The sequence below is a fragment of the Salvia splendens genome, unplaced genomic scaffold (assembly GCF_004379255.2).
Source record: "Salvia splendens isolate huo1 unplaced genomic scaffold, SspV2 ctg317, whole genome shotgun sequence".
NCBI lineage: Eukaryota > Viridiplantae > Streptophyta > Magnoliopsida > Lamiales > Lamiaceae > Salvia > Salvia splendens.
This window is the reverse complement of record NW_024598959.1, coordinates 1-26,985: the sequence shown is the minus strand read 5'-3', so window position 1 is coordinate 26,985 and position 26,985 is coordinate 1. Positions and strand designations below refer to the sequence as shown.

General features: G+C 41.8%; 2 protein-coding genes across 3 annotated transcripts; one reads left to right on the top strand and one right to left on the bottom strand.

The window, feature by feature from the left end:
* Window positions 1–4,192: 4,192 nt before the first annotated feature.
* Window positions 4,193–15,054, bottom strand: LOC121789729 (3beta-hydroxysteroid-dehydrogenase/decarboxylase-like). 2 transcript variants are annotated; one of them, XM_042188109.1, is made up of 10 exons: window positions 14,900–15,054; window positions 14,499–14,808; window positions 13,623–13,712; window positions 13,362–13,495; window positions 12,871–13,041; window positions 12,360–12,485; window positions 11,628–11,707; window positions 11,047–11,245; window positions 10,511–10,616; window positions 4,193–4,559 (listed from the first exon to the last, which is right to left on the bottom strand). In XM_042188109.1, exons 2-10 carry the CDS (start codon window positions 14,728–14,730, stop codon window positions 4,381–4,383), a joined length of 1,317 nt encoding a protein of 438 aa, XP_042044043.1. In that variant the 5' UTR covers window positions 14,731–14,808; window positions 14,900–15,054; the 3' UTR covers window positions 4,193–4,380. The 2 variants fall into 2 exon arrangements, with proteins under 2 accessions (XP_042044043.1, XP_042044042.1); XM_042188108.1 differs by having other exon boundaries at window positions 14,499–14,788; window positions 14,900–15,053.
* A 3,737-nt stretch (window positions 15,055–18,791) lies between these two features.
* Window positions 18,792–20,418, top strand: LOC121789728 (DNA cross-link repair protein SNM1-like). The gene is made up of 6 exons (XM_042188107.1): window positions 18,792–18,882; window positions 18,968–19,081; window positions 19,391–19,496; window positions 19,612–19,823; window positions 19,910–20,010; window positions 20,104–20,418. The coding sequence occupies exons 2-6, from the start codon at window positions 19,007–19,009 to the stop codon at window positions 20,246–20,248; spliced, it is 639 nt and encodes a 212-aa protein (XP_042044041.1). The 5' UTR covers window positions 18,792–18,882; window positions 18,968–19,006; the 3' UTR covers window positions 20,249–20,418.
* Window positions 20,419–26,985: the final 6,567 nt, after the last annotated feature.

Genomic DNA, 26,985 nt, shown 5'->3' with positions numbered 1-26,985 from the left:
ATGTCTGCAATCATCATACCCAGCAGCAAGTCCTCACCAGATTAACATATCCTTTTTCTATCACAACAATATGAATTTAAGGAACGAATGTCAACCTGCATTTGATTGTTGCGACGCTTTCTACGCACCAGCCATTTGGCTAGGTTCACCTTCATTCGCCTCTCTTCATAGCTGATTTTATCGGCAGAACAAGTCACCATACTCGCACCCTGAAAAGATTCCAAAGTGAAAGACTCAATGCAGAAGGATCGAACATATATTCAAAGTAAACAATTTGAACATTGTATTCCATAAAATAGAGATAAAGTAGAGGCATTTAGAATGCTCAATACCTCATGGGGAAACACCATGCCTGGGTTATCAACTCTAGCTCCAGTATACCTGGCTAGATCGGCCGATAAATGGACGAGTCTGTGAAGACATTTTTCTTTTGCAGACTTAGAACCCATAGCGGCTGAGGGGAGAAAAAGATGGCAGCGTGAGTGCTGCGATATACTATCAAATTCACTGGATAGAATCGAGTGAATTCGCACAATTTCTGTGTGACAAACAGACATAGAGAACTTACTGTTACAGCATTGGTCGAATGTCGCATATATTTTTTGCACAGAAGGTCCTTCGCATACTACATAAGTAGCATTGCAGCCAACAAACCATTGATCTAGTAAGATAGCACCTTCAGCACAGAGAGCCTCAGAAACCTACAAATATACATTTGATTACAGTTTTCTACTAAATAGCTTAAAAACAAGGAGAAGAAACAGAGACATATACTCAACCAAATGTGAGTCCTACCTTACTGTGAAGCTCTGCTGGTACATCAACATCAACGTAAAAGGTTTGACCGGAAAAGGATGATGAAGTAGAGTGTCTTTTTCTCTCCCTCTCTGGAAACTGGGAGCCAGGAGCTCCACAGTAGTCGGTTGTTTAGTATGCTTCAGCAAATCAGAAGGCAGACACGAATTTTCAGCACCAGAGTTCTGATCAAGCCGTTTCAAGTCTTTAATTGCTAAACCATTATCTTCGATGCTATTAACACTGTACAGGTTTCATTCAGCCTAACTGAAATGAAAACCAGTGGTTATCTCCCATTGTAGCTGATCAAAACAAATCAATGGAAACATTACCATTCCTCTTGACACTATCCACAAACCCACCCAATTGTTACCAGGAGTAAGCCCTTGGGAGTTCCGTGTTGCATAGCGTTCTCAAACTTACGTCCATGAAAGCTGTAATAAATGTTTTAAGTGTAACATTTTAGGTAGTTTGATGTGAGATTCACAAAAATCAATCTCTTGTTTCTATCTCATTAATAGTCCAAATACTACAATTGAAGATGAATCGGATGATATAACAGCGTTACTGAGGCTTAAATACTAAAACGTGCACTGAGAAAGGATATCTGAACCACCAAGTGGTGCAGTGAGGATGGAGATGAGGACTATATTGACCTCCCAATCCCTCGTTGCTTCCTTCACCTGCTTCCGTGTTTCTACCAACATCAAACAATAAATGAGATGATCAATCTGTAGTGAATTGTTAACAAAAACTAAGTAATTCTTCACAATGGGAGGGACTCTGTAGATCCATGAGTAATTATAAATGTTTTACAACAATTAACACCGAATAACGAATCAGTATGATTCATACACGCAAACCATAGCCATCTAACCACAACAAAACTAAGCTTGATTAACTAACCATCACTTTCAACTAAGGGATTGAGCTAGCCACTTGCTTCTTCTTTTTATAGAAAGCTAAACTTCTAGAAGAGCAAACATAAAATGTACCATCATAGACATTACATGCTACAAAACTAAGCACCAACAATCACAATACTGACACAATTATGAACATATTGAAATGCAGCATTCAACACATTTTTAGCAGTATGCATACCCTTAGAGAGCCCCGGCACGCAATGACAAGGCCGGAGAAAGGACCTTTCCCTTTTCCACAGTTTTTATACCGGAGTTTTCAGACACAGCAGCGGTAGCTGGAGACGGAGGCTCCAAACAAAATGTGGGGATTCCTCTGGAATGAGGAAGAAATATCCATGAACATCCTTGAACCACCCTTAGCATCAATCACCTCCACCCTCCCTCCCCCAATTCCACCACCCCATTTTTTTCTAAATCATCAATCAACCTATGCAATTCACCTCTATAATCACAATTTTTCTTTTCATATGAAGCTCAATCACAAATTCAGCTTAGTGCATTAAAAGGAGGGAAAATTCAAAGTTTTATACAAAAAGAGGGTCAATGCATATAATTTTCACACAGAGAGAGCACGCGATGCTTAAAAAATCCTTTCAAAAATCAATCTTTTTTCAATTAAAAGAGAGGAAAGGCAAAGCACGAGGGAATAGAAAACGAGAAACATTTACTTTCACATATGCATGAATGATATGAAGTGAAATAAAGAGTGGAGAAGAATCTAAAGCAGAAACTTACATGAAATTGTGATTATGTGCTCAGCTCCACTTCTCTTTTCCTTTTACTTCCTTTAGCTTTTTCAGAAGGTTCAAAAAAGTGGGAATTGGCGTGATCCGTAAAAACCACTTATATTCCTCTCTCTCTCTCTCCCTGTAAAAATTGCAGGAGGCGCCCTCCATTGGCGTTTTGCCTTTGATTTCAACTGTTTGCTTAAATCCTCAACGAAACTCTTGGCTACGTGATTTTACTATTGTTGGTCCATTAACCGTCTCAATAACGTTTCCTTTTTGGGTCGTCCCATTAAAAATGAAATATTTTTTAAAATAAAAATAACATTACCTCTACTTTTTCTCTCTCTCTTACTTTACTATCTCTTAAAATCTCATGTCAAAAGTAAACGATTCATATTTATTGATACGAAAGGGTACTATTAAAAAGAAAAGGAATTGATTTTCCAAGGAAAATTCAATCTAGGTCGGTACACTTCACATCTTGAATTGGTCCCCATATTTTCATTTATAATGATTGAATTTGTGAACCTTTATTGGTATTGCAATTTCGTGTTTGCATTTCTATCTACATCAAAGATTGAGTGTTGCACTTTTATTCAAATGCACTAACTTTTGGTCTAAGGTGTTTTGTAACCCAGTGTTGTATGGTGATTATAATGCATACAAGAAAGAGAACTAAGGCTCACATTTTCAAATAAAAATTTGGGAGATTTTGGTGTAAATGAAGTGCAAATTGGGTTAACATTGATTTAGACATATAGGACATAAGACATGTATAAAAATGCCCACACAATACGTATATATACAGCAAAAAAGGCATTTGAGAGGTGGGGTATCCTTGCTTGTGCATAAAAAAAGAAAATAGAAGGCAGGTTAAACAACTCATCACTACTACCCATCCAAACAATGAGACTAACACCACAAAACCATACATTCTACGCCATAAAAGAATATATCCAGCTGCATTGGACTGGAGTAGTCACGTCACGTGCAAACGGCCACCGGAATGGCATCGCCAAAAACGATACCTACTTGCAAAATCTCACACTAAAGAGCCTGTGCTGCTCTAGCGCATGCCAAAAAAACACAACAACGTGAAACGTGGAAGCCTTTAACCAGTTATTGCTTTTTCCTCAAGTTAATCTTTGCCCTAGCGCGGGACTTCAGTTGTATGCAAATGCAATTGCTGTTAGGCCTATTTTGTCGATCTGTTTCTCCTTTTTTGTCGTACAGAGCAAAACAAAAAAAGAGGACGGGCAGTCCTGCAGCAAACGAGAGGTGACATGAGCTGATGAACCGTGGTAACTGATAAGTAAATCGATAATTAGATCAGCGCATGAAATCAGGACATACCTATAGCAAAACATTATGTGCTGAAATTGCTCCTAGGATACTGAGAAGCCAATAATGAAAGAACAACCTGTTTCACGAGCCAAAAAAAAAATCTTAAAACTGTCAGCTCACAAATCATTCAAATGCAGGATTATAGATCCATAACAAGTGAAGCCGGCGTCATGGCTTCAAGTTAAATTTTCGTGCCTTGGAAATGAAATAATGAGTTGTAGCAAAAAGTGAAATTTACCTTGAGGAAGAGTCTATTGTCGTTTCCCTTACAAAGTGATTTGAATTCCCGAGCAGTAGAATTCCATATCGAAACCACAGATAAAGCAAAATGGTGGGAAGCAGCTGCAGAGAGATGAAATTTTGATCCGGAAATCTTTTCTAGTTTTACCTCCTAATCTGCAGCAAATATAATGAAAAGTGAGAATTTAGAACACTGCTGATATGCAACCCGCTCCACCCAAAGTTTATGAAACATCCGCATAACCACAGCAACAGTTCGCGATTCAGATATTTCTAGTTACTCTACAGTCGATGAAGTTTAGCAAGATAATTAACAAGCATAAGCGAAAAAGAAAGTAAGCATATGTCTACATTTTTTCGGGTAGATTTCCATGGACAAAGAGGAAGACTGATCCCATCAATAGAAGCTTGGAAAGTGATGTTATGAAGGTCAAACCAGTTGCTATAAAATTATAGTAAAATGCAGCCAAGAACGCCAGTACAGTGAGTGTCAGCTTTATGTCCCTCCAAAGTAGTGCTTCAGCAACTGCAAAAGTCACCAAGATCAGGTTTATGAAATGCGTATTAGTTCCATATCAAATACTCTGATCAGGTTGTTGATCGTGTTATATACTATCGGGTTAGCACCTCACAAGATGAATCAATAAGGAATAGCAATATCAAAAGCAAACATACAAATGACATTTTATATTTGGACCACATGACAAAAAAAAATGAAAAAATCCAACAAAAGGAACCATGATAAAATATGCAGAAAGTGCAAAATAAATTTAGGAAATTTTTTAGAGTACATGATAACAAAGAAGAGGATTGCCATGAGCAGGAACCGGCACTACCGGACTCAAAATAAAACCACAGAAAAGAAGCAGAAAAGTGACACTCCACTCCACAAGTAAAACCTAGAGCTAACATATTAATCGAAATCAGACAGTTTCACTATAATATACTCAAGTAGATTAAACTGTTTTTGATATGAAGCGAAAGGGTGACAACCAGGGAAAGCCCTTGATAGTGTATCAAAGGAGGAAGAAGCGTGAGGATCGGGATTGAGTCTACATTCGTGGGCTGTGTAATTAGTATAAATATTGTAAATAGTGTGTATTTTGTAAATAGGAGTGTGTATCTTGTAAATAGAATAAGGGGCGGTTATGATGCGCCTGTTGGGGGGGAAAGTCGGTTATTATGATTATTTCCCTATTAATAGTTTAGGAGATTATGATTGAAAGGGACATATATTGTATCAAGGAAAAGCCTGGGGCTTGGGCGGCACTGCCGATTGAATAAAGAATTTCTACAATTGTTTTCCTTTCAATTCTGTTCTTAACAATTGGTCCGACCTGCCGGATCCCGTCCTCACTTGAAAATGACGAGATCGCAAACGGAAAGGATGGAAGCGTTGGAAAAAGAGCAGCAAGGGATTCGAGAAGATCAGAGAGCGATGAAAGAAAGTCTGGAGATAATTACTGCTACCCTCACCGAATTATCGGTCGCCGTCAAAACTAAGTCGGAATCTCACTCCGGCGAAGGAGGGTCCAACAACGACGATGGTAACAAATCAGAGGAAGGTAGCGACACGGGCGAGAAACCCGACCAGGGGAAGAACAAAGGGGGTTTGCAATTGCCGTCGTTCGACGGAATGGACCCCATCGGTTGGCTAGCCCGTGCCAACCAACAGTTCGAGATAACCGGAACTGCGACGGAATCCCGAGTTGCAGCGGCGGTGGTGGCAATGGAGGGACCGGCTTTGTATTGGATGACTTGGCTGCGTTCTCGTAAGCCCTCCCTCACATGGAAGGAATTTTCGGAAGCATTGGTTTCTCGGTTCGATACTCGTTTCCAAGGGGACGCATTTGAGAGATTGGCTGATATTAAACAAATTAAGGGAGTCGAGGATTACGTCAATTTGTTTGTTCAACTCTCAAGTCAAGTACCGGGCTTAACCGACGCTCATTATCTCGGCTACTTCATGAAGGGTCTTAAGGATCCAATACGAGGATTCCTACGCCTATTCAGGCCGACTGAACTGGAATCGGCAATGGAATTAGCACGTGATGTAGAAGATAATTTGGCAATCCAGGGGGGAGGACGTACAAGTTTGAATTGGAATAATTCGACGCCAAGGAGAAGCGGCTGGAGTCGAAGCGGTTCAATGGCTTGGACTGACTCGATAGGAAGGCCAAGTCAGAATTTCACTAGTAGTAACTCACGTCCGGGTGAGAAATCTTCTATGTCAAGGGCCAGTGAAGCGATGCAGCATCCACAACGACCTCGTTTTACGAGGATCTCTTCGCAAGAATTGGCGGAATTAAAGGCTAAAGGGCTGTGCTTCCGGTGTCGAAAACCTTATTCTCCGGGGCATGAGTGTAGCCTCAAACAGTTGCGAGTAATGATCACCGAAGGAGAGAAGATAGACCTGCAGCAGTATGAATTTTATCAGCCAACGGGACTTGAGGAGATGAACGAGGAGCATGAAGAGTCTGGCGAAGGAGACGTTGAGTTGCCATTATATTCAATGGCGGGCATTGATACCGCTCGGACTATGCGCCTGCATGCAAAGTTGGGAGAACACACTATCATAGTTCTTATAGATAGCGGAGCAAGCCACAATTTTATATCAAGGGCACTCGTGGACCGGCTGCAACTACAGCCCGATCGAGAGGAGCGATTCGGCGTTCTCTTGGGAAACGGTTTACGCCAAGAAGCGGAGGGTGCATGCCGGAAAATTGAGGTAACATTGGCGGGATGTCAGTTCCTATTAGATTGTTTTGTGTTTCCGCTAGGTGGTGTAGATATGATCTTGGGTATGACATGGCTTTCGACCTTGGGAGAGGTGAAGCACTACTACGACAAAATGATAATGAAGTTCGAAAAGGAAGGTCGTTGCATCAAGCTGCGGGGCGATCCTCAATTGTGCCGGGGGACCTATCGGACTAAAATCATTAATCAACTCTCGCGATGCACAAGTATGGGCGATAGTACTAGAAGAAAAGGGGGACGCTGAAATACACGAGCAAGAAGGGGTACAAGAAGTGCTGCAACAATTTCACGAAGTATTTGGGGATCCGAAATCCTTACCACCTGAGCGAGTGACAGACCATCGCATTACCTTGGAAGATGGTACTCGACCAGTTTCTGTGCGACCGTATCGTTATGGGCATCACCAGAAGGACGAGATTGAACGATTGGTGAAGGACATGTTATTGGCAGGGATTATAAGACCGAGTTCGAGCGCCTTCTCAAGCCCAGTATTGTTGGTTAAAAAGAAAGACGGGAGTTGGCGATTTTGTGTCGATTATCGAGAATTAAATAAGGTGACGGTACCGGATAAATACCCCATTCCGGTGATTCAAGAGATGCTTGACGAGCTGGCTGGGGCGGTCGTTTTCTCCAAAATTGATCTTCGATCCGGATATCACCAAATCCGAGTTGCATCCGAGGACGTACCCAAAACCGCATTCCGAACTCACAGTGGTCACTATGAATTCTTGGTCATGCCCTTCGGCCTCACGAATGCACCGGCGACTTTCCAATCCACTATGAATGACATGTTCAGGCCCTATTTGCGTAAGTTTGTGTTAGTTTTCTTCGACGACATACTCATCTACAGCCGTTCGTGGGGAGCAGCATCGAGTGCACTTGGAAACTGTGCTTTGGATTTTACAAAAAAATCAGTTTTTGGCAAATCACAAGAAGTGTACATTTGGTTGTCGGCAAGTCGAATACTTGGGTCACATAATTTCGAAGGATGGAGTAGCAATGGATCCGGATAAAATTAAGGTTGTGCTAGAGTGGCCGAGACCTTCGAGTATACGCGAGGTACGAGGATTCTTGGGTTTGACTGGGTACTACCGCCGTTTTGTCAGGGAGTATGGCTTAATTGCGAGGCCATTAACGATGTTATTAAAGAAAGACGCTCCCAAAGGCTTTGAGTGGACTGTTAAAGCGGAAGAGGGCTTCTGTCGCTTAAAGAGGGCTCTTACGGAGGCACCGGTGTTGGCATTGCCCCAATTTGATCGCCCCTTTGTTATCGAATGCGATGCTTCCGGAACGGGCATAGGGGCGGTACTAATGCAGGAGCGTCGACCGATTGCCTATTTCAGCAAATCTTTGGCTGATCGTACCTTGACAAAATCGGCGTATGAACGGGAAATGATGGGCCCTCGCTTTAGCCGTTCAGCATTGGCGACCTTATCTACTGGGAAGGAAGTTTGTGGTGCGCACCGATCACCGGAGCTTGAAGCATTTGCTATATCAGAAGATTGTTACTCCCGCGCAGCAAGTTTGGATTGCTAAGTTGATGGGATATGACTTTGATATTGAGTATAAAACTGGAATTTCTAATGCTGCGGCGGACGCTCTATCACGACGGGACGGTGATGCCGAGTTGTCAACATTAAGTAAGGCGGAGTGGCTGGGCTTCGAGGGGATCGAGAGCGAGCAACGGAGTGACGAGTATCTCAAGGCCATCATCGAATCAATTCAGCGGCAGCCGGACAGTAGACCGGGTTTTCGGTTGGTGGGAACGAAATTATTCTTTCACGATCGCATCACGCTACCGGCAGCATCGCGATGGATTCCCGAACTTCTTCATGAGTTCCATGATACCCCGTCTGGGGGACACGCAGGAGTATTGCGAACATATCGACGGATCGCAACCAACGTTTATTGGAAAGGTATGTTCCGTACTGTTAAAGAATATGTTGCTAAATGTTTGATTTGTCAAAAGATGAAATACGAGGCAATGTCGCCAGCCGGGTTGCTACAGCCGTTGCCTATTCCGCAACAAATTTGGGAAGATATTTCTATGGATTTCATCACATGCTTGCCTAAGTCGAAAGGATTTTCTGTGATATTGGTGGTGGTTGATAGGTTATCTAAGTATGCTCATTCTTACCATTAAAGCCTCCGATCACTGCTCGCTCGGTGGCGGAAATCTTCATGAAAGAAGTGGTCCGCTTGCATGGAATTCCCAACTCCATTGTTAGCGATCGTGATTCCATGTTCATAAGTGTTTTTTGGAAAGAATTATTCGCGCAGTCCGGTACTCGCCTCAAGTTCTCTACAGCCTACCATCCTGAAACGGATGGTCAAACGGAGGTGACGAATCGGGTGTTGGAGACATACCTCCGTTGTTTCACTAGCGAGCAGCCCAAGCAATGGGTGAGATGGTTGGCATGGGCAGAATTTTGGTACAATACTTCATACCAAACCGCGGCGCGAATGACTCCCTTCGAGGTGGTATATGGTCGGCCGGCTCCAACTCTTCGCCGTTTTCTGCCCGGGGAGTGTAAAATGCCGGCAGTGGTTGAAACTTTGGCCAGCCGAGATGAAGTTTTGCAGCGACTTCGGGGAAATCTAATGCAAGCACAGCAGGAGATGAGCATTCAGGCCAACAAGCACCGTCGAGACGTAGAGTTTATGATTGGTGATAAGGTGTTTCTGAAGGTCCGACCGTTTCGGCGAGCCTCGTTGCGGGATGGTAAGGATCATAAGCTGTCGGCTAAGTTTTATGGGCCTTTCGAAATTCTTGCTCGGGTTGGGAGCAGAGCATACAAGCTGCGCCTTCCGGAAGGCAGCAAGGTACATCCGGTGTTTCATATCTCTCAACTAAAGAAGGTGGTGGGAAATCATGAAGTTACAACTGAATTTCCGGAATCTATAGAACTGCCGGTCTTGCCAATGCTCGAGCCAGAACAAATCTTGGCATTGCGGGTGATTCCAATGGGGGAACGTGAAGTTGAGCAACTATTGGTGAAATGGAAAGGTGAGGGTGAAGATGGGGCTACTTGGATCGACTTGCAACATTTTATGGGGCAATTTCCAGATTTTGACCTTGAGGACAAGGTCGATTCTAAGGGGGATGGAATTGATATGAAGCGAAAGGGTGACAACCAGGGAAAGCCCTTGATAGTGTATCAAAGGAGGAAGAAGCGTGAGGATCGGGATTGAGTCTACATTCGTGGGCTGTGTAATTAGTATAAATATTGTAAATAGTGTGTATTTTGTAAATAGGAGTGTGTATCTTGTAAATAGAATAAGGGGCGGTTATGATGCGCCTGTTGGGGGGGAAAGTCGGTTATTATGATTATTTCCCTATTAATAGTTTAGGAGATTATGATTGAAAGGGACATATATTGTATCAAGGAAAAGCCTGGGGCTTGGGCGGCACTGCCGATTGAATAAAGAATTTCTACAATTGTTTTCCTTTCAATTCTGTTCTTAACAATTTTCCCCTCAGGTAACTCCACAAAATTTGTCCACCTTTATCCTTTTAAGTGATTCAAATTATCATTCTAGCCTTATGCTCCTTAAATCTAAAAAAATCCATGGAGACATAACTGTCACATCCTGATTCGAAAAATGCTCACAAAGTTAATATATTATGCAAGATAAGGCTGGTTCGTCGTATATGAATCTGATTCAACAATAGTCGGTGATCTATTACACGAAGTTCAGTACAAAGCAAAAGATTGGCACCTTTCCCAGTGCCAAGAAGTAATTCAGCTTTAGAAGGCCCCTTTCTTTCAATTTCAACACCAGCTCTCCAATGTTGGTATGAGTCAATAGTTCTTCTAATTCCCTCCTGCAGAGAAATATCAACTTAGGATCATCAGAAAAAATTAACAAATATGCAATTTAGCATCCCATGGGGCCGCATAATCTGAGATGACTTCATATGAGTACAACTCAGATAATTACTTTTTCATTTAGTTAATATCCTAATGCATGACAAATTTTACACAAATCACGGACTATAAGTGGTCCCCATGTCAGGTGGGTGTCCATTTCTTTTCTACTGGATAGAGATGGTTGACAATTCCCAAAGGAAAAAACTAGCATACAAACACCTTTGGCATTCATTTCACAAAATTTAATCTAGCTGAAGAAAACTCTACGATGAATTAACAAAAAAAATCTGATTGAAATGTACGCTATCTACCCACCCCTTATATTAAACTATTCTATGGCAAAAGAAAGTGAGTAAACTCATCAAATGTCGATGCCTAACAGACCTGTAGAGGCACAATAGGGGTGTAGCCAAGAAGGTCATTTGCTTTAGAACAATCAAAGGTTCTGCTGACAGACAGAAGTCGAACTCTTGAAGGTATCAACTGTGGTACCTTCATTCCAAAAGGTGCAATTATTTTATATATTAGCTCCGCCATATGTGCAATTGGCAGCACAAGGAAGGCAGGAACTTTGGTTCTTGGCCTGTATGGACAACATCAGAAATTAAGGTACCATGTATTGCTTCGCAGAACATATAAATAAGCAGTAGCCCAGGGAAGGGTTTGTTGTAGAACCATGCACAGAAAATTCTAAATAAACAACAGAGCAAAAAAATATTTATAAAAAAGCAAATTTCAATGATAAAGTCAACATGATTACGGCTAGCCTCCAAACACATATCTGACTATAGCAAAAGCGCAAAGTCCACAACAAAAGAGCTTGCTCAAAAATATTTGTTGGTTTGACTGGTAATAATAGACCATTGTAGGAAATATTCAGAAATTCTGTAAGCACGAGGTTCAGGTTGCACCCTGATAGATATTTGATAACTGCTTGGAGGACTCGATATTTGATACAAAAGTACCTTTCATAGCCAAGACCTTCCAGAATGATAGAGACGAACTCCCAAAATTGAAGTGGTTCCCCATTGGTAATGAAATATGCCTGCAAGCACGACCTTGCAATTAAAAACTATGTCACCATGGTTTTCATCCTCAGTCAATAAAACAACCTTATGTGCAAATCTTGTTGTTAAATCAAATGAGCTAGCACTAAAGTAAAATCTCAAAAATCTTATGCATTTGAAATATATACCCCCAAGCAGAACTGTTATACATTTAACAAACTACAGTATCCAATGCATATAAAGACAGTGGAGGAAATTTGGTCCAATGTGTAAGAAAATGCATTGTGCTGCAGTGGGATCAGAACATAAATATGACAAACTCCGGGAAGTTATTTATAATGTTGCATGAAAACATTTAAACCAAATTTATATACGTGCTTTTACTTGAGGCAAGAAAACTAGGATGCAGATTGCAGCACGGGTTTTGTAGTCTATATTGAATTAATACCAAGTAGAAGATGATAACATCATAGCAAACTTTGAACACCACAAACCAATTAATTGGTCTATATAAACACCTACTTTCTTTGAGACTGAATAACCATCCTCAAGCATGCATGTAAGCAGACTCAGTAAGTAAAATAATTTAGTGGTTTAACAAACTTAAGCATTTGAACTAGAACTAAGGGCTTTAAAATATTCTGGTCAGCTGGGACCTGCAATAAAATGACAAATGAAAATAAAATCTACCTGTCCAGATGCTTTATCTGCTGTTGCCCCTCCAGATGCCAAAGCTCGCTCGGCACAAATGTGAGCATGTGCAACATTCTCAACATAGGTAAAGTCATACATGTTCTTACCATCTCCAATGATGAACTGTACACTCCACACATCAAAGAAGTTAGTAGATTTTGATTTTGAGATTTTGATAATTCATTGTGAACTAAATGTCATTGCACACCAATGTAATATCAGATCAAGTTTCAGGATCTGAGGAATACTGAAAAACGAATAAAAGAAAGGCAATCCATAACAAAATTTATATAAGAGTTAAAATGAATTCATGACCACAAACTTCTCAGTGCCAATGCTCAAGCAGAGCGGGCAGTATAACACAATTACTACAAAGTGTAAACCCAATGCACAGAAATGAGCCACAGGGTTCCTTTTATTAGTCTCATGCATAATAAAGTTTCTGGTATCTAATCATGGAGGAGAAAGAATCGACATATGGATAGAAAAAGCCAATACTTGCAGTTACCTTTAATTTCCCAGACCTTACTGCAGAGACTAATGATGGAACAAACAACCTATCACCAGGGCCAAAAATACTGCTAGGTCGAATGGAGCATGTTAGAAGTCCATTTGAACCATTTGAATTGATAACTAGGGATTCTCCTTCAGCTTTTGTGGCAGAGTATGAATCATAGTGCTGAAAATTAATACAATATTTCGAGATTTAGATACGGTTTAGATGAGTGTGACCCATGAAGTAGCTAAGCAATGTCAAACTTCGGCATTCACAAGATTGGTTTGAATAAGGTATAAAAGACTAATCAGACAGAGAGGGGGAGAGAAGAAAGAATAAGAAAAAAGTGGACGGAATAGATACTTCATACTTCAAATAAAAAAGGATGCATTCAAATTATTTAAATATAGAAATTTTGTAAGCAATAATACAAATATCGCGTCTAGCTCAGAAATATCATACAGATAGAAAACCATTTCGAAAATGCATAACTCTTCCATTACCTTAGCAGGATAGGGTAATGATTCATTTCCATTAGATATTCCATGGACTCCATCAAAGACAACACTTGGGGAACTTGTATATATAAGCCTTTTAATTTTCAGCTTAGAACATGCATCAATAATGTTCTGGGTTCCTGTCAGACACATATACAGAAAAAGTAAAAGAGTACAAGCGGCAGCTGTAGTGAAGAATTAGATGCATACAAGGAATACCCAAAAAACACTTACTTTGCTAATGTACACAATGCCCAGAAAACTAACCTTGTACGTTGACAGAATAATGTAGCCGATGGTTATTAATGGATGAATCTGGAGCAGCCATATGGAATACAACCACAACTCCTATGCAAGCTGCAATAGGGATGAAGCTGACTGGAATTATTCCAAACAACACTATACACTCAACTTAAAAATAAATAAATAAACTGAGCACAGTATGTCAACGAAGAAGTGTGCAAGGGATATAAATGAATCACTACATGATAACAGATTCTTAGATGTGCATCACAAATTCCAGGCATCTATGGTTTCACACAATCAGCAATACAAGTCTTCCAAAAGATGTAGGACAAGGGCATGACCACAACTACCCATTACGAACAACTTCTCAACAAGTAAACAGTGTCAAATGTCAATGAATCACTTCCTATGTTAATGAAGAAATGCACCAGTTATAAAAAAAATTGCATCATCACAGATTCTTAGCAAGCACATTCTATTTCCAAAGCTGAATGCTGCTGGATGTGCACTATGCATCATTGATAAAAAAAATTCGGGAGTATATAATGCAGGATAAGAATTCCATTGTGAACCAAGTAAACGGATGGTGGTCAGCCGTGGAACTGAAAAGGAAAGCCATCCATTAGGAGAAGTTTGACTCGTGGTGTGTCAACCAATTACAAGGAGATAGAAATTGTCAACCAGCTCTAGTTCTCGAACGGTTCATAAGACAATCCAACAACATCCATAATGATCATAAGCTAGATAAACAAGTGAAGCAAGCTCCAGTGTTGCATATTTTTCAACTCAGCTAAATCATGTGAAGTCTGATAAACTACACTAGTCCACTCCAACAAAAACATAAACTACTACACAATATAAACTCTAAATTAACAAGCTGATGCCGGAATAACCAACCCTTAAACGCTTGTGCTTTGTGGCGAAGATCTGCAGACACGTAGTCCGCACGGCCAGACTTCATAGCTTCACCGAGAACCCCATTCTCCTCGTCGTCGTCGAGCTCGATGGAGGGCTCCAAATCCGCAATGCGAACCGAATACATGCCGTATCTGATGAGCATCACCACCAGATGTCGCGCCGCAAATCCCCTGCCACCGGTCACCACGCACCACTTCTCTTCGCCGCCCATTTCCTGGCGCTGAGTACCTCAGACGATGTATAAGCGACGTCGTATCAGCCGGAAACCGCTGGAATAAAAATGTGTAAACTGAATTATCAGTCAATTGCTGATCATCGAACCAATCAAATTTGCATTGCTACTAAATTGAAATGGAAATTTTGATGGCTGGATATTTAACCTGGATCTTCGAACTGACAATGCGATCGATTGGATTAACGAATTGAATCATGAAATTAAAACACAAAATTAAACTAGTCTTTTGATTATCAGAATAAAAAATTACATTTTTAAAGACTCATGGTCCGGAATTGGAATTGGAATTCTATAGAATTGAATTGGAAGGAATTGAATTATAATTCAATTTCAAATCCGTAAAATGAATAATTGACATGAAATTTGAATTGACATGTTTGGTAAATATACACACACTATACACACTTTACATATTTCACACACTACACACATTTCACACATTACACACAAAATAAACACACTATATGCACTATACACATTGTACACACATTACACACACTTTCACACTTCACATTGCGTGTAGAATGTGAAATGTGTGAAGTGCATGTAGCGTGTGTAGTGTGTGAAGTGCGTTTTGTGGATATATAGTGAAATTTTATGACTATTTGGATTTTGGAATTATAATTTTCTACTTTTGATATGGAATTTAAATTGTAAAATTGGAAAATTTGGAATTGCAATTCAATTCCAAATCCAAATATTTTTGGGTTAACGAACAACGGATTTGAAATTGGAGGCTGTAATTCCAATTGCAAACCTTTAATTCCATGGTATCCAAACGCACCTTCAAACCATAACGTGGCCGTTTATCCCCCACAATCAATATAAATATTTGGTATATAATGTCGCTGTTAATCTGAAAAGGCGTGGGGAATATCAAGAAAATACTTTAAATTATAAAATTAAACAATTTCCCTCCATTTATCTCCTACTTAAATTTGAAAATAAGAGTTCTACAAACAATCTGCAGTCCTTCCTCGAGCTCGAACACCTATAATCAATGGCGCCCCCTTCCAAATCAAAATTCAACACCATTTCCCCATCCTCTTCAAAATTTCTCAATATCGCATTGGATGATGACGATTTCCAAGACTACCCTTCCCCCTCTCCCTCCCGCCGCTCCCAGAATTAGGCCAATCCTGCCGCTTAAACCAAGCAATTTGACTGCTCATCGCCCATCGAAACCCCCGAAAAGACGGAAACCGGCGATCTCGAAAAGGAAAATTGTATCTTTGCTGAAGCAGATCCGGATTGGGTTGTGGGTTGGACTCAATCGAACCGACACTTGATTTGTTGAATGATAAAAGGGTTAGCGATTGCACTCGCGCTGATAATCTAGATGAGTCGAGAAATTCAGAGCCAATCAGAGAGATGATGAAGGAAACTGCCGCGAAGACTCTTCGGAAGGAAGCTCGCGGCTCGATGTGCTGCTCAAGCTGTGTGCTGATGTGGATGAGTCGGATAGCGATGATGCTGGCGATGATTTGAAATGTGATGTTGTGATTTCCATGCCCTCTCTGTGGGGCTGATTTATCGGAGTTGAGCGATGATGGGAGGCAGACTCACACTAATGAGTGCCTGGATAATTTAGAGGCCCCTGCTGATGTGAGAAATTTTGCTTGTTTTCTTTGATTTTGTGTAGCTTTTTGTTATATTTGTGTTCTGTTTTAGTATGCAGTTTTGATGTGTTATATTTAGGTTTATTTGATCCTAATGTGTGGCTGTGCCAATCTAAAATGTGATTTATTGTGACTCTGAAACTTAGTTTATGATGTTGTAGATGTGTCAGAGAGAGATCAACTTGCATTTGCAATTCTTAGAATTCGTAGTGGAGGTTGAAGCTGCCACTATAATTGGATGGTCTAAGAGTAGAAAGCTTGGCTTTAGGCCTAATCACTAAATCAAAGGGATTCTTACACAAAATAGAGTTTAATATGTCATTAGGTCACTAGGTGCCTTGTCATTGTAACATTTTGCAGGAAAAAGATGTTTTGGATTCATTGGGTTCTAAGTTGGGTTCATATTTGGATCTGTTCCTCAATTGATAACTGCCATAGATGTAGTTTTTATCTGAGATTAACATAATGTGTATCAGGTGGCTGCTGGTAATGATGATGCAGGAGCTTATCAGTGTCCTGGCCAAGTATTCGATGGTTTCTCCTCTAAAACCTGTGACAACTGATGTGGATGTTTCTCCAGTTGTAGAGTGGCTACGCAACTTGGGCCTTGGAAAATATGAAGAAAATTTTGTAAGACAAGAGATTGACTGGGATGCACTCCAAACACTGGAAGAAGAGGTTTTGTACTGTTTCTTGAATCTTGATTGTAGCTGCTGGCATTTTTTATGCTTTGTGGTAGGGCCTTTGTAACTGAATTCTCTAGAAATTTGCTGTAGGACAATTGTTTCTTTGGCATTATATGGATCAAATTATATAATGCAATGATACTAAATTGTAAAACTGTATTATGGCTATTGCACAAAAATTGTAACATTATGAAAAAGGTGGAATATAGTTCGGAATCGTGCAATCAGTGTTAGTATAAATGTTTCCTGCTAAAACATGAAACAAACTGCCAAACGAAAACATCGAAGGGATTTCAGAAATTTAACTCCTCAGCTTCAAACTCATGTGTGAATCTGTGATGTAGTGCTGCATTAATATTTTGGAGACAATTTGACTTATCAGTGAAATTGATTCTCAATCTGATGACTTATGATTTTACAACCTTGTTTCTTAAGTAGTATATATATTTGAACCTGCGGATGTGCCTTCCGATATGCAAGAATAGATAAATTATAGTACTATATGAACATGTAATTCTGTGTAGTGTAAGCATGCTTAGGAATTTTAGTTTTTGATAGACAAGTCATCTTTTTGCAACATGGGCTGATGCCATCCCCCATGCATTAGATGCTTAGGCTTAAAGTTGGTACTTATACAGATCCTTTCTTCATCATTTATACACTAAAGAATCAATTGTCTTATTGTAGGATCTGTGTAACATTGGCATTACAACACTTGGTCCAAGGAAAAAAATTCTTCATGCTCTCAGCGAGCTAAGGAGTGAGTTGACCAGGATGGTGGAACCAAAGTCAAATCCCTCAAGAAGTGTACCAGATGAAACTAAACTAGGGATGAACAAGTTAATAACAGATTTTTTTCGGGTCCTCGCCCTGTTAAAAGAGCTGAAACTGGTACTAATGGACATAATAGTGTTGCGAGAAGTAAGGCAAATACTAGCAATAGGAGAACGGAAAAGAAAGATCATGTAAGAAAATGGGAAACAGAAAGATGTTCCTTCGTGGTGTAGCATTCCTGGTACACAATTTCGTGTGGTAAGTTTTGCTTTCGACATATTTATTCTGCATTTCTTTTATTGATAGTTAGTGTGAGTTGATAGTGTAGGTGAGATATTACTTTTTAGTTCATATTATAAATTCATCCTAATGCTAAGTTTCATATATTTTGCAGGATGGCTTTAAGTATCTAAGAAGGGATTGTTCTCATTATTTTCTCACTCACTTTCCATTTAGATCGTAAGTCCTAGTGGGTAAAGTTAAAGAAATGTTAGTAGGATATGACATTGTTCGACTTGATTTAGCTTGTCAATTTCTGCACAATAGAAATGTCCAATTGTAAGTTCTATGAATAAGGAGAGATGCGAAAAATACATATAGGTGAGAAACATAGTACTCATGCTGATGCATTTAGTACTATAAACTGCCAGAATTACCTTTAACTTGAAGCAAGCAAGGTTGATAAAATGGACAAGGCTTAGATGATTGAATGTTTGTCTGTTGAAAAAGTTGAAGGACTCAAACAACCTACCCCATCCACTTTATTGAAACTTGTAATTATTTGGAAGAAGGGGAGTTTACTTAAGACATTATGTTGCCTTCTATCTACAGATTATCAAGGACTTACGAAGTCCTTCAGTCATGGAGTGATATATTGCTCCCTAATTACAGCAAGCTAGTCAATCTGAAACTTGGAATTCCATGGGCTAATATTCAAGTTTTGCCTATACGCCGAAAAGATAAATATTGCAGGCACGAATGTAACTTGCTTTGATGCTAATCACTGCCCTGGTGCGATCATAATATTATTTGAACCACCTAATGGTAAGGTGTGTACAAAAACTATTGAAAAACATCTTTTCTAGTTTTAGTGCTTTGGCGTTTCTTCTAAGTTAGGTTCTATTCATATTACAGCCTGTATTACACACTGGTGATTTTCGATTCTGTGAGGAAATGACAGAGCTGTTCGATTTGCAAGCTTGTCCAGTCCACACTCTCATCCTTGACACAACCTACTGCAATCCCAAGGTAATAGATTCTGAAAGCTAAGAACTATTTTGTTCCTTATTATATGTAAAGAGTCAATGTGGCATCACATTTACTTGAACTCTTCTGGTACTTGTCGAAGACGAGTATCATCTAAAAAGTATCGATATGTCAAACATACCATATGTTTCAGAAATTGATCCTTAGCTCTATGAATTTTCTGTGTGGCACATAGATCCACCCACCTACTCTTTTGCAAAATGATATGTGGGGATTGTACCTATATTGTCCTAGCATTTGCTACTTCTTTATCCTATTAAATTGATGATTGCTTCTTGCCCACTGCTGTAGTATGACTTTCCGAAACAGGAGGCCATAATCCAGTTTGTCATTGATGCCATCCGAGCTGAAGCTTTCAACCCAAAGACCTTGTTTCTGATTGGCAGCTATACCATTGGTAGGTGTCTGTCTACAATAATACGAATTCAGTGAACAGTTATTTTGTCCATTTGTAACCTATGATCTCAGCTCATCCAAATCTCCAAATTGTGCCATACTTTGGTTTGAGACAGGAAAAGAAAGGGTGTTTCTAGAGGTTGCTAAAGCACTGCACAAGAAAGTCTATGTCACTGCTGCAAAACTACGAATCTTGGAATGTCTTGGATTCAAACAGGAAGATATGCAATGGTTTACCACTAATGAACAGGAGAGCCATGTTCACGTCGTTCCCATGTGGAGTATTGCTAGTTTCAAGAGACTAGACCATATGGCTAAACATTACATGGTAGTCAAAATGGATCTCATAAATACTCAGCCTGTTTTAACACATGCTTATTCTTGCAGTTATGATTATTTTCTTGAATCTTGTAGGGTCGATTTAGTCTGATAGTTGCATTTTCGCCTACTGGTTGGTCGTTCGGAAAAGGAAAAAAGTCGACTGGGAGGAGGTGGCAGAAGGGCACCATGATAAGGTCAGAATTTCCTACAAATCCATTCAGTTAGACAAAACATCTCAATAAAAAGCGCGTTTCAACTTATGTTACGATGATTTTGTACTTGTTCAGATACGAGGTACCATACAGTGAACACAGCAGCTTCATGGAGCTGAAGGAGTTTGTAAAATTGATATCTCCTGCAAACATCATCCCGAGCGTGAACAATCACGGCCCAGATTCGCAGAATTCAATGGTGTCCCAACTCTTGTATTAAGCAAACGCATATAAACACCAAGTGCTGCATAGTTATCCTACTTCATTGAAAAAAAAAATGTAAAAAAATACTGAGACATGTATATAATTAGTTAAAATCTACGTTGTTATTTTTGTTATCCTATCTAACCAACTTGTGTTTTGCTCAATTAATTAAAATTATTAAAATAATATTAGTTGTCTCTGTCAATTGGTTGATTGGTTTCAACAAGAAAATGTCAACTTTTGCTGTTTTAGGCCTAACTTTGTATGAGTATTGATGGAGTACGTACTAAACAAGCCCAACAGCAGTAAAGCCCATCAGCCTAAAGCCCAAGAAAGAGTATCAGTTCGGCATGACTAAAGAGTATCAGTCCGGCATGACTAAAGAGTTCAGTTCGGCACAACCAAAGAGTTCGGCCCCAGCCTACAGCTCGGTAAAAGCCAACCAATCAAACTCTGCTCTCAGGTCGGCATCAAGCTCTACTCTCAGATCGGCAAAAGCTGCTCGGCAATAATTCAGCAGTTCGGTCTCAGTATTCGACCGAACTAGGAGATAGTGGACTCATGCAGGATTTCCACCTCCACTACACCCACGATCTATTTAGTGGTGTCAAGCAGTCATTAACTCATGCAGGATAGTGGACCCATGCAAGATCGCCACGATCTCCACGACATCCACTGCCTAGTAAATGGTGCTGCATGCCACGATCTTGGTTCAATGTATAAATAGAACTTAGATCAGATAGAAAAGGGTTAAGTTCAAAAAAGCTCTCTAGAGATAAAAGATCTAATAGCAAGTCTGTATTGTAAGCTGTAGAAAACAGATCAAGCAATACAACTCTGCCCTCTTTTCTTCCCGTGGACGTAGATTTACCTCAGTAAATCGAACCACGTAAATCTCTGTGTCGTGATCTGCATTTTCCTGCATTCATCACCATCAAAAATTCGCCACACCATCACTGGCGCCGTCTGTGGGAAACAGAGAACCAAATTTGTGATAAAGCGAATTTTTGACCCTTTTTCCACCCCAAAAAAATGCATACCAGATCACTAACACCCATAATACCGTTCGTGATAACCGTGAGGAAGCTAGTCCAGCTCGCAGGTCTGAAAAACGGCCTCGGAGACATCTACCTCCGGTTCTCACGAAGAAGGAACAAGCCACTCCAGGAGTCATCGCACCGAGTCTTCCCAGCAGCCCGATTTAAATGAAGCTGTCAAGCTGTTCTTGGCCGAGAAGCAGGAGGAGTTCTTAACCTTCCTGCAGAAGAGCCAACAGCCGGAGAAGACAACGGCGGATTCTCCCTCCTCATCCAGACATGAAAGTCACTACCGCAGTAGTGACGTGTCTTCCAGGAGAAAGAATCCTCAAACCCCGACATGTTCCTGTTCCTCCTCGGTACCGGAACCACAGGAGAACTCCATCTCCTCCGTACCGAAGAAATATCGGGTTCGCCATGTACGGAGCATTAAAGACTCCGTTCTCGTTCTCGGACGATATCACCCGAACTCCTTTGCCCGCGGAACTACCGGACACCGTCAATGACTTATGACGGGCTAGTGGATCCTCATGACTTCTTGGGACGCTATCAGTATAATATGGCGAACCAGGGTCTCAATGAGGTCCATATGTGCAAGCTGTTCCCCGAGCTGCTTATCGGGACGCGAGAAGGTGGTTCGATAGCCTCCCCCAAGGCAGCATTAGATCTTACCGAGATCTAATGGATGCTTTCCACAGGAGGTTCTTTTTCAGAAAGCGGAAGCCCGGATCACTTCGGCTCAGCTGCTTTCTATACGTCAAGGTCGCGACGAAAAGATCAGCGACTTCATGACGAGATTCCACAAGGAATGCCTACAAGTAGATGATCTATCAACGATCTACTTGTCATTTCGGCATTCCAAAAATGGAATCCTGCCCGGAGCTCTCTACAGAAAGCTCGTGGAGTGCGGTCCGCAAACAGCTCAGAAATGTGGGACATTGCGGACCAGTTTTCCCCGTGCGGATGAGCAGACCGTCGAAACGGTCTTTAGACAGCTCATCCCGAGAAGAGAAAAAGAAGCCCGATCAAAGCGGCCAGGTGCTTCCTCGCCGCCGAACTCCTTTTGAAAGAATTCAAAGGGCACCGTACAAGGCAGATTGGGGCCACGTCTCAATCCTGAGAAGCCGCCCGCTCAGTTCGTACCATTTAAACAAGTACAGTCAAGCGGAAATTTTCGAACTACATTCCGATATGTTCGAAAAACCAAAGCGGATGACGAAATCAGCCGCGCGCGACCTCAGGATCAATATTGCTCCTTCCCCATCAAGCCCACGGTCACGATACCGAGGAGTGCCGAAATTTTGCTGCAGGTATTGATGTTCTTGTGAAAAGGAACGTTAAAAGAATACCAAAGCAAAGCAGCCGAAAAAGAACAAAGGCAGAGAGGTGCGAACTGCAATCCTCAGGATCCGAACAGGCATGAGGATCCCGAAGACGACGACGAGCCGCAATATGATGGAGTATAATCCAGACTATTGATGCTCTCCCTGCCGGGAAGACTAGTCGTCCCTAAAAGCAGAACGCAGAGGTTCCAATCAAGAGGAGCCAACACATATAAAGGCTGAAGAAAGACGAAGTGATTACATTTTCAATGCCGATCATCCCCGTCCCAGCCATCTCTCCTCACCAAGACCGCTATTGTCATTCAAGCCGGAGTGGCAAACAAACTGATCCACAGAGTATTTGTGGATACAGGAGCGTCAGTCAGCATTCTTTTTTAAAGAATGTTTCGATAAAATGGAAGTGGATCCAGCTCGGCTCAGTCCGGCTCACTTCCCTCTGAAAGTTTTTCGCCCAGGAGGACACCCCGCCCTGAAGGTATTATCAGCCTTCCGATCACTGGTGGAAAAGCCGCCTACAAGCTCCAATACGATGATCGAGTTCTTTGTGGTGAAAGCTCGGTCCCCGTACAACATCATCCTGGGGAGAGACTGGCTCAACACAGTTCGGGCCGTTTGCTCTACTTATCACCTCACCATCAAGATCCCCACTAAAGGTGGGATAGCGGTCATCCGAGGTGATCAAAAGAGAGCAAAAGAATGTCTGCAGATTGCGCTTAAAAGTGCCGAGCAATCAGTTCGGCACCATCAAGCATAGCAATCACAGCAACCGGAGTCAGAGGCAAGCGAGATGACCGAAGTCACTTCAGAGCCGAACTCAATGACCGTTCAGTTATACGAAGATGATCCATCCAGAACGGTCAAGATCGGCTTCGCAGGAACGCCTCTACTCCGGGAAAGACCATTCAGCTCCTCAAGGAGTACAAAGATGTCTTTGCATGGTCTCCGTTGGACATGACCGGAGTGCCCCCCGAGGTAATCACTCATCGGTTAAATATTGATCCTTCAATCCGGCCAGTAAAACAGAAGCAAAGACTCTTTGCGGCAGAAAGAAGCCAAGTCATCCATGACGAAGTCCGCCAATTACTAAAAGCGGATGTACTATTCGAGGTGAAATATCCTTCTTGGGTGGCCAATCCTGTGATGATCAAGAAAAAAGAAGGAGGATGGCGGATGTGCATAGATTTTACCGATCTAAACAAGCACTGTCCTAAAGATTGCTATCCCCTTCCGAATATAGATAAAAAAGTAGAAGCTTTGATCGGCTTCGAAATTTTCTGTTTTCTTGATTTATACAAAGGATATCACCAAGTGTTGATGGATGAGAGTGACGCTCCGAAAACAGCTTTCATTACCGATTTCGGCATTTTCGCTTATAAAAAGATGCCATTCGGTTTAAAGAATGCCGGAGCCACTTATCAAAGGATGGTAGACAAGCTTTTTCGGCACCTAATCGGAAAACAGGTTGAAGTGTATGTCGACGACATAGTTGTCAAAAGCAAAAGCACTTCGGAGTACGAAGACAACCTCAAATCCACTCTCGACGTGCTCCGAAAAGCCAACCTCAAACTCAACCCCCAAAATGTACCTTTTTGGTAGATTTCGGGAAAATTTCTGGGTTGTTGGGTTTCAAAGGACGGACTCAAGGCAAATCCCTCAAAAGTTCAAGTTATTCAGAACATGGCGATGCCGAAGTCCATACACGATGTGCAAAGACTAACTGGATGTCTAGCCGCATTGAATAGATTCCTTTCCCAAGCAGCCGAAAAGCAACTGCCGTTCTTCAAAGTGTTAAAAAAGGCACCAAAGTTTGAGTGGGGAGCCGAGCAGAAAAAGGCTTTTGACGAGCTCAAAAGTTATTTAGCCGAGCTTCCAATTCTCTCTGCTCCAACAGATGCCGAAGTGATTTTCTTATACTTAGCGGCATCCGATCAAACCATTAGCGCGGTGCTTGTACGAGAAGAGGCCTAAAGCAGTTTCCCATCTACTTTACAAGCCGAGCATTAAGAGGTCCAGAAACAAGGTATCAACCTCTGGAAAAAATTGCTCTGGCGTTAGTAAATGCAGCAAGGAGACTGCGGCCATACTTCTATGCTCACAAGGTATGCGTCTTAACCGATCTGCCTCTTCGGCAAGTTTTGACCAAGCCAGAAGCATCAGGCAGAATCGCCAAATGGGCCATAGAGCTGGGAGAACACTCAATCGAGTACCTACCTCGGAAAGCCATCAAGGGACAAGCCTTGGCAGATTTTCTTGCAGAGGCCAAGTTCGATCAAGCAATCCCTGTCATTGCCGAACAGAAAAATTCTGCCAATGCCGAACTAGCACAGCCCTTGGAATCCGAAGAAGAGCCGCCGGACTGCTGGAGCGGATTCGTAGATGGAGCTTCGAATAAAACGGGAAGTGGAGCTGGTATTCTGCTTATCGCTCCCGATGGACACGAGGTAACCTATTCACTTCGGTTCTCATTCCCAACCACTAATAACGAAGCCGAATACGAAGCCCTCCTTGCCGGACTCCAGTTAGCGCAAAGTCTGCTCGTCAAATCTCTCAAAGTCCATTGTGATTCACAAGTCATAGTGAATCACATGTTGGGTACAAGTGAAGCTCGTGACGAGAGAATGAAGAAGTATTTGGACAAAGCGCAAAGCATCAGCCGAAGTTTCTCCTATTTTCGGATAATCCGCATTCCCAGAGCGGAAAATAGCCGAGCAGATACCTTAAGTAAGTTGGCCTCAGATCCGAGCTCAAAGCGGAAGAATTAATGCATCGAAGCATTGATGAAGCCGAGGTACATTCAGTATCCAGCTCGCCGAACTGGATGACGCCGATCTTGCAGTATCTGGATCAAGGACAATTGCCCGAGGATAAGAGAGAAGCTCGGAAGATCACGTGCCGAGCACTTCGGTACGAACTTCATGAAGGAGTCCTCTTTAGAAAGTCTTACCTACCTCCAGCCGTTATTGCGGTGCGTAGGACCAGAAGAGACGGACTACATCCTCAGAGAAGTTCATGAAGGATCGTGCGGTAGCCACATCGGAGCCAGAGCTTTAGCTAAAAAAGTTCTGAGATGGGGATATTATTGGCCAACCTTGGTACAAGAAGCAGTGCAGCTCGTCAAGACATGCCCGAAGTGCCAAATTCATGCAAATGTCCCAAGGATGCCGCAGACCGATCTATCCACTATGCAAAGCCCTTGGCCTTTTATGCAATGGGGTATAGACATAGTAGGACCACTACCACAAGCTCCTCGGCAAATAAAATTCCTAATCGTTGCCGTGGACTACTTTACGAAGTGGGTGGAAGCTGAACCATTAGCTACGATAACGAGCTCGAAGGCATTGGATTTCGTCTGGAAGAACATAGTGTGCCGATTTGGCATACCCCACATCCTCATCTCGGATAACGGGACTCAGTTCACCGACAAGACGTTCAAGAATTGGTGCCAAGAGCTGAATATTCAACAGCGGTTCACTTCGGTCTCTCATCCACAAGCAAACGGACAAACGGAGGTAACAAATCGTATCCTGGTGAAAGGGTTAAAAGCTCGGTTAGAACAAGCCAAAGGACAATGGGTAGAAAATCTCCCTCAAGTCCTATGGTCCTACCGAACTACACCCACAACCTCCAACGGTGAAACTCCGTACAGTCTTGTGTACGGCACTGAAGCCGTGATTCCGGTGGAGATCGGCATACCCAGTCCCCGAACTCTAAATTTCTCAGCAGAAATGAATGACGACGGACTGAGAGCCGAGCTAGATCTTGCCGAAGAAAGAAGAGAATTGGCATGCATAAAAGCAGCCAAGTACAAGGAGCAAGTAGCCCCGTATTACAACCAAAGGGTGAAGAAGCTGCTGCATTTCAAGTGGGAGATCTCGTCTTGAGAAACAACGAAGTAAGCCGAGCAGAAAAGCTGGGCAAGCTCGAACCCACATGGGAAGGTCCGTATCGGGTGTCAGAAGTCCTCGGCAAAGGGTCTTACAAATTGGCTCACATGTCAGGAGAACAGGTACCCCGAACATGGCACATTTCCAACCTCAAAAAGTTCCATTTGTAAGAGACAGTCCGGTCAGTCAGTCTTGAGTCCTGTTCGGTCAATGTGCTTTCTTTGGTTTGGCTTGGTCTTTGTGCTTTCTTTGTTTGCTGTCTTTGTTTCTCTGTGCGTTTTGTCTGTGTGTTTTGTCTCTCTGTGCGTGTCGTCTCTTACAAATGTTACTGAGGTATCTTGTGTCTCTTCGAGGCCTGATCCCTTCTTAGAACATATACAAGCCAACATTGTGAGTCAAGCTTCTAAAGAGGATACAAGACCACAATTCAGCTTAAACAAGCAGTTCGTCTGAAACGAGCTGCAATAAGCCAACGATTGTGAGTCAAAG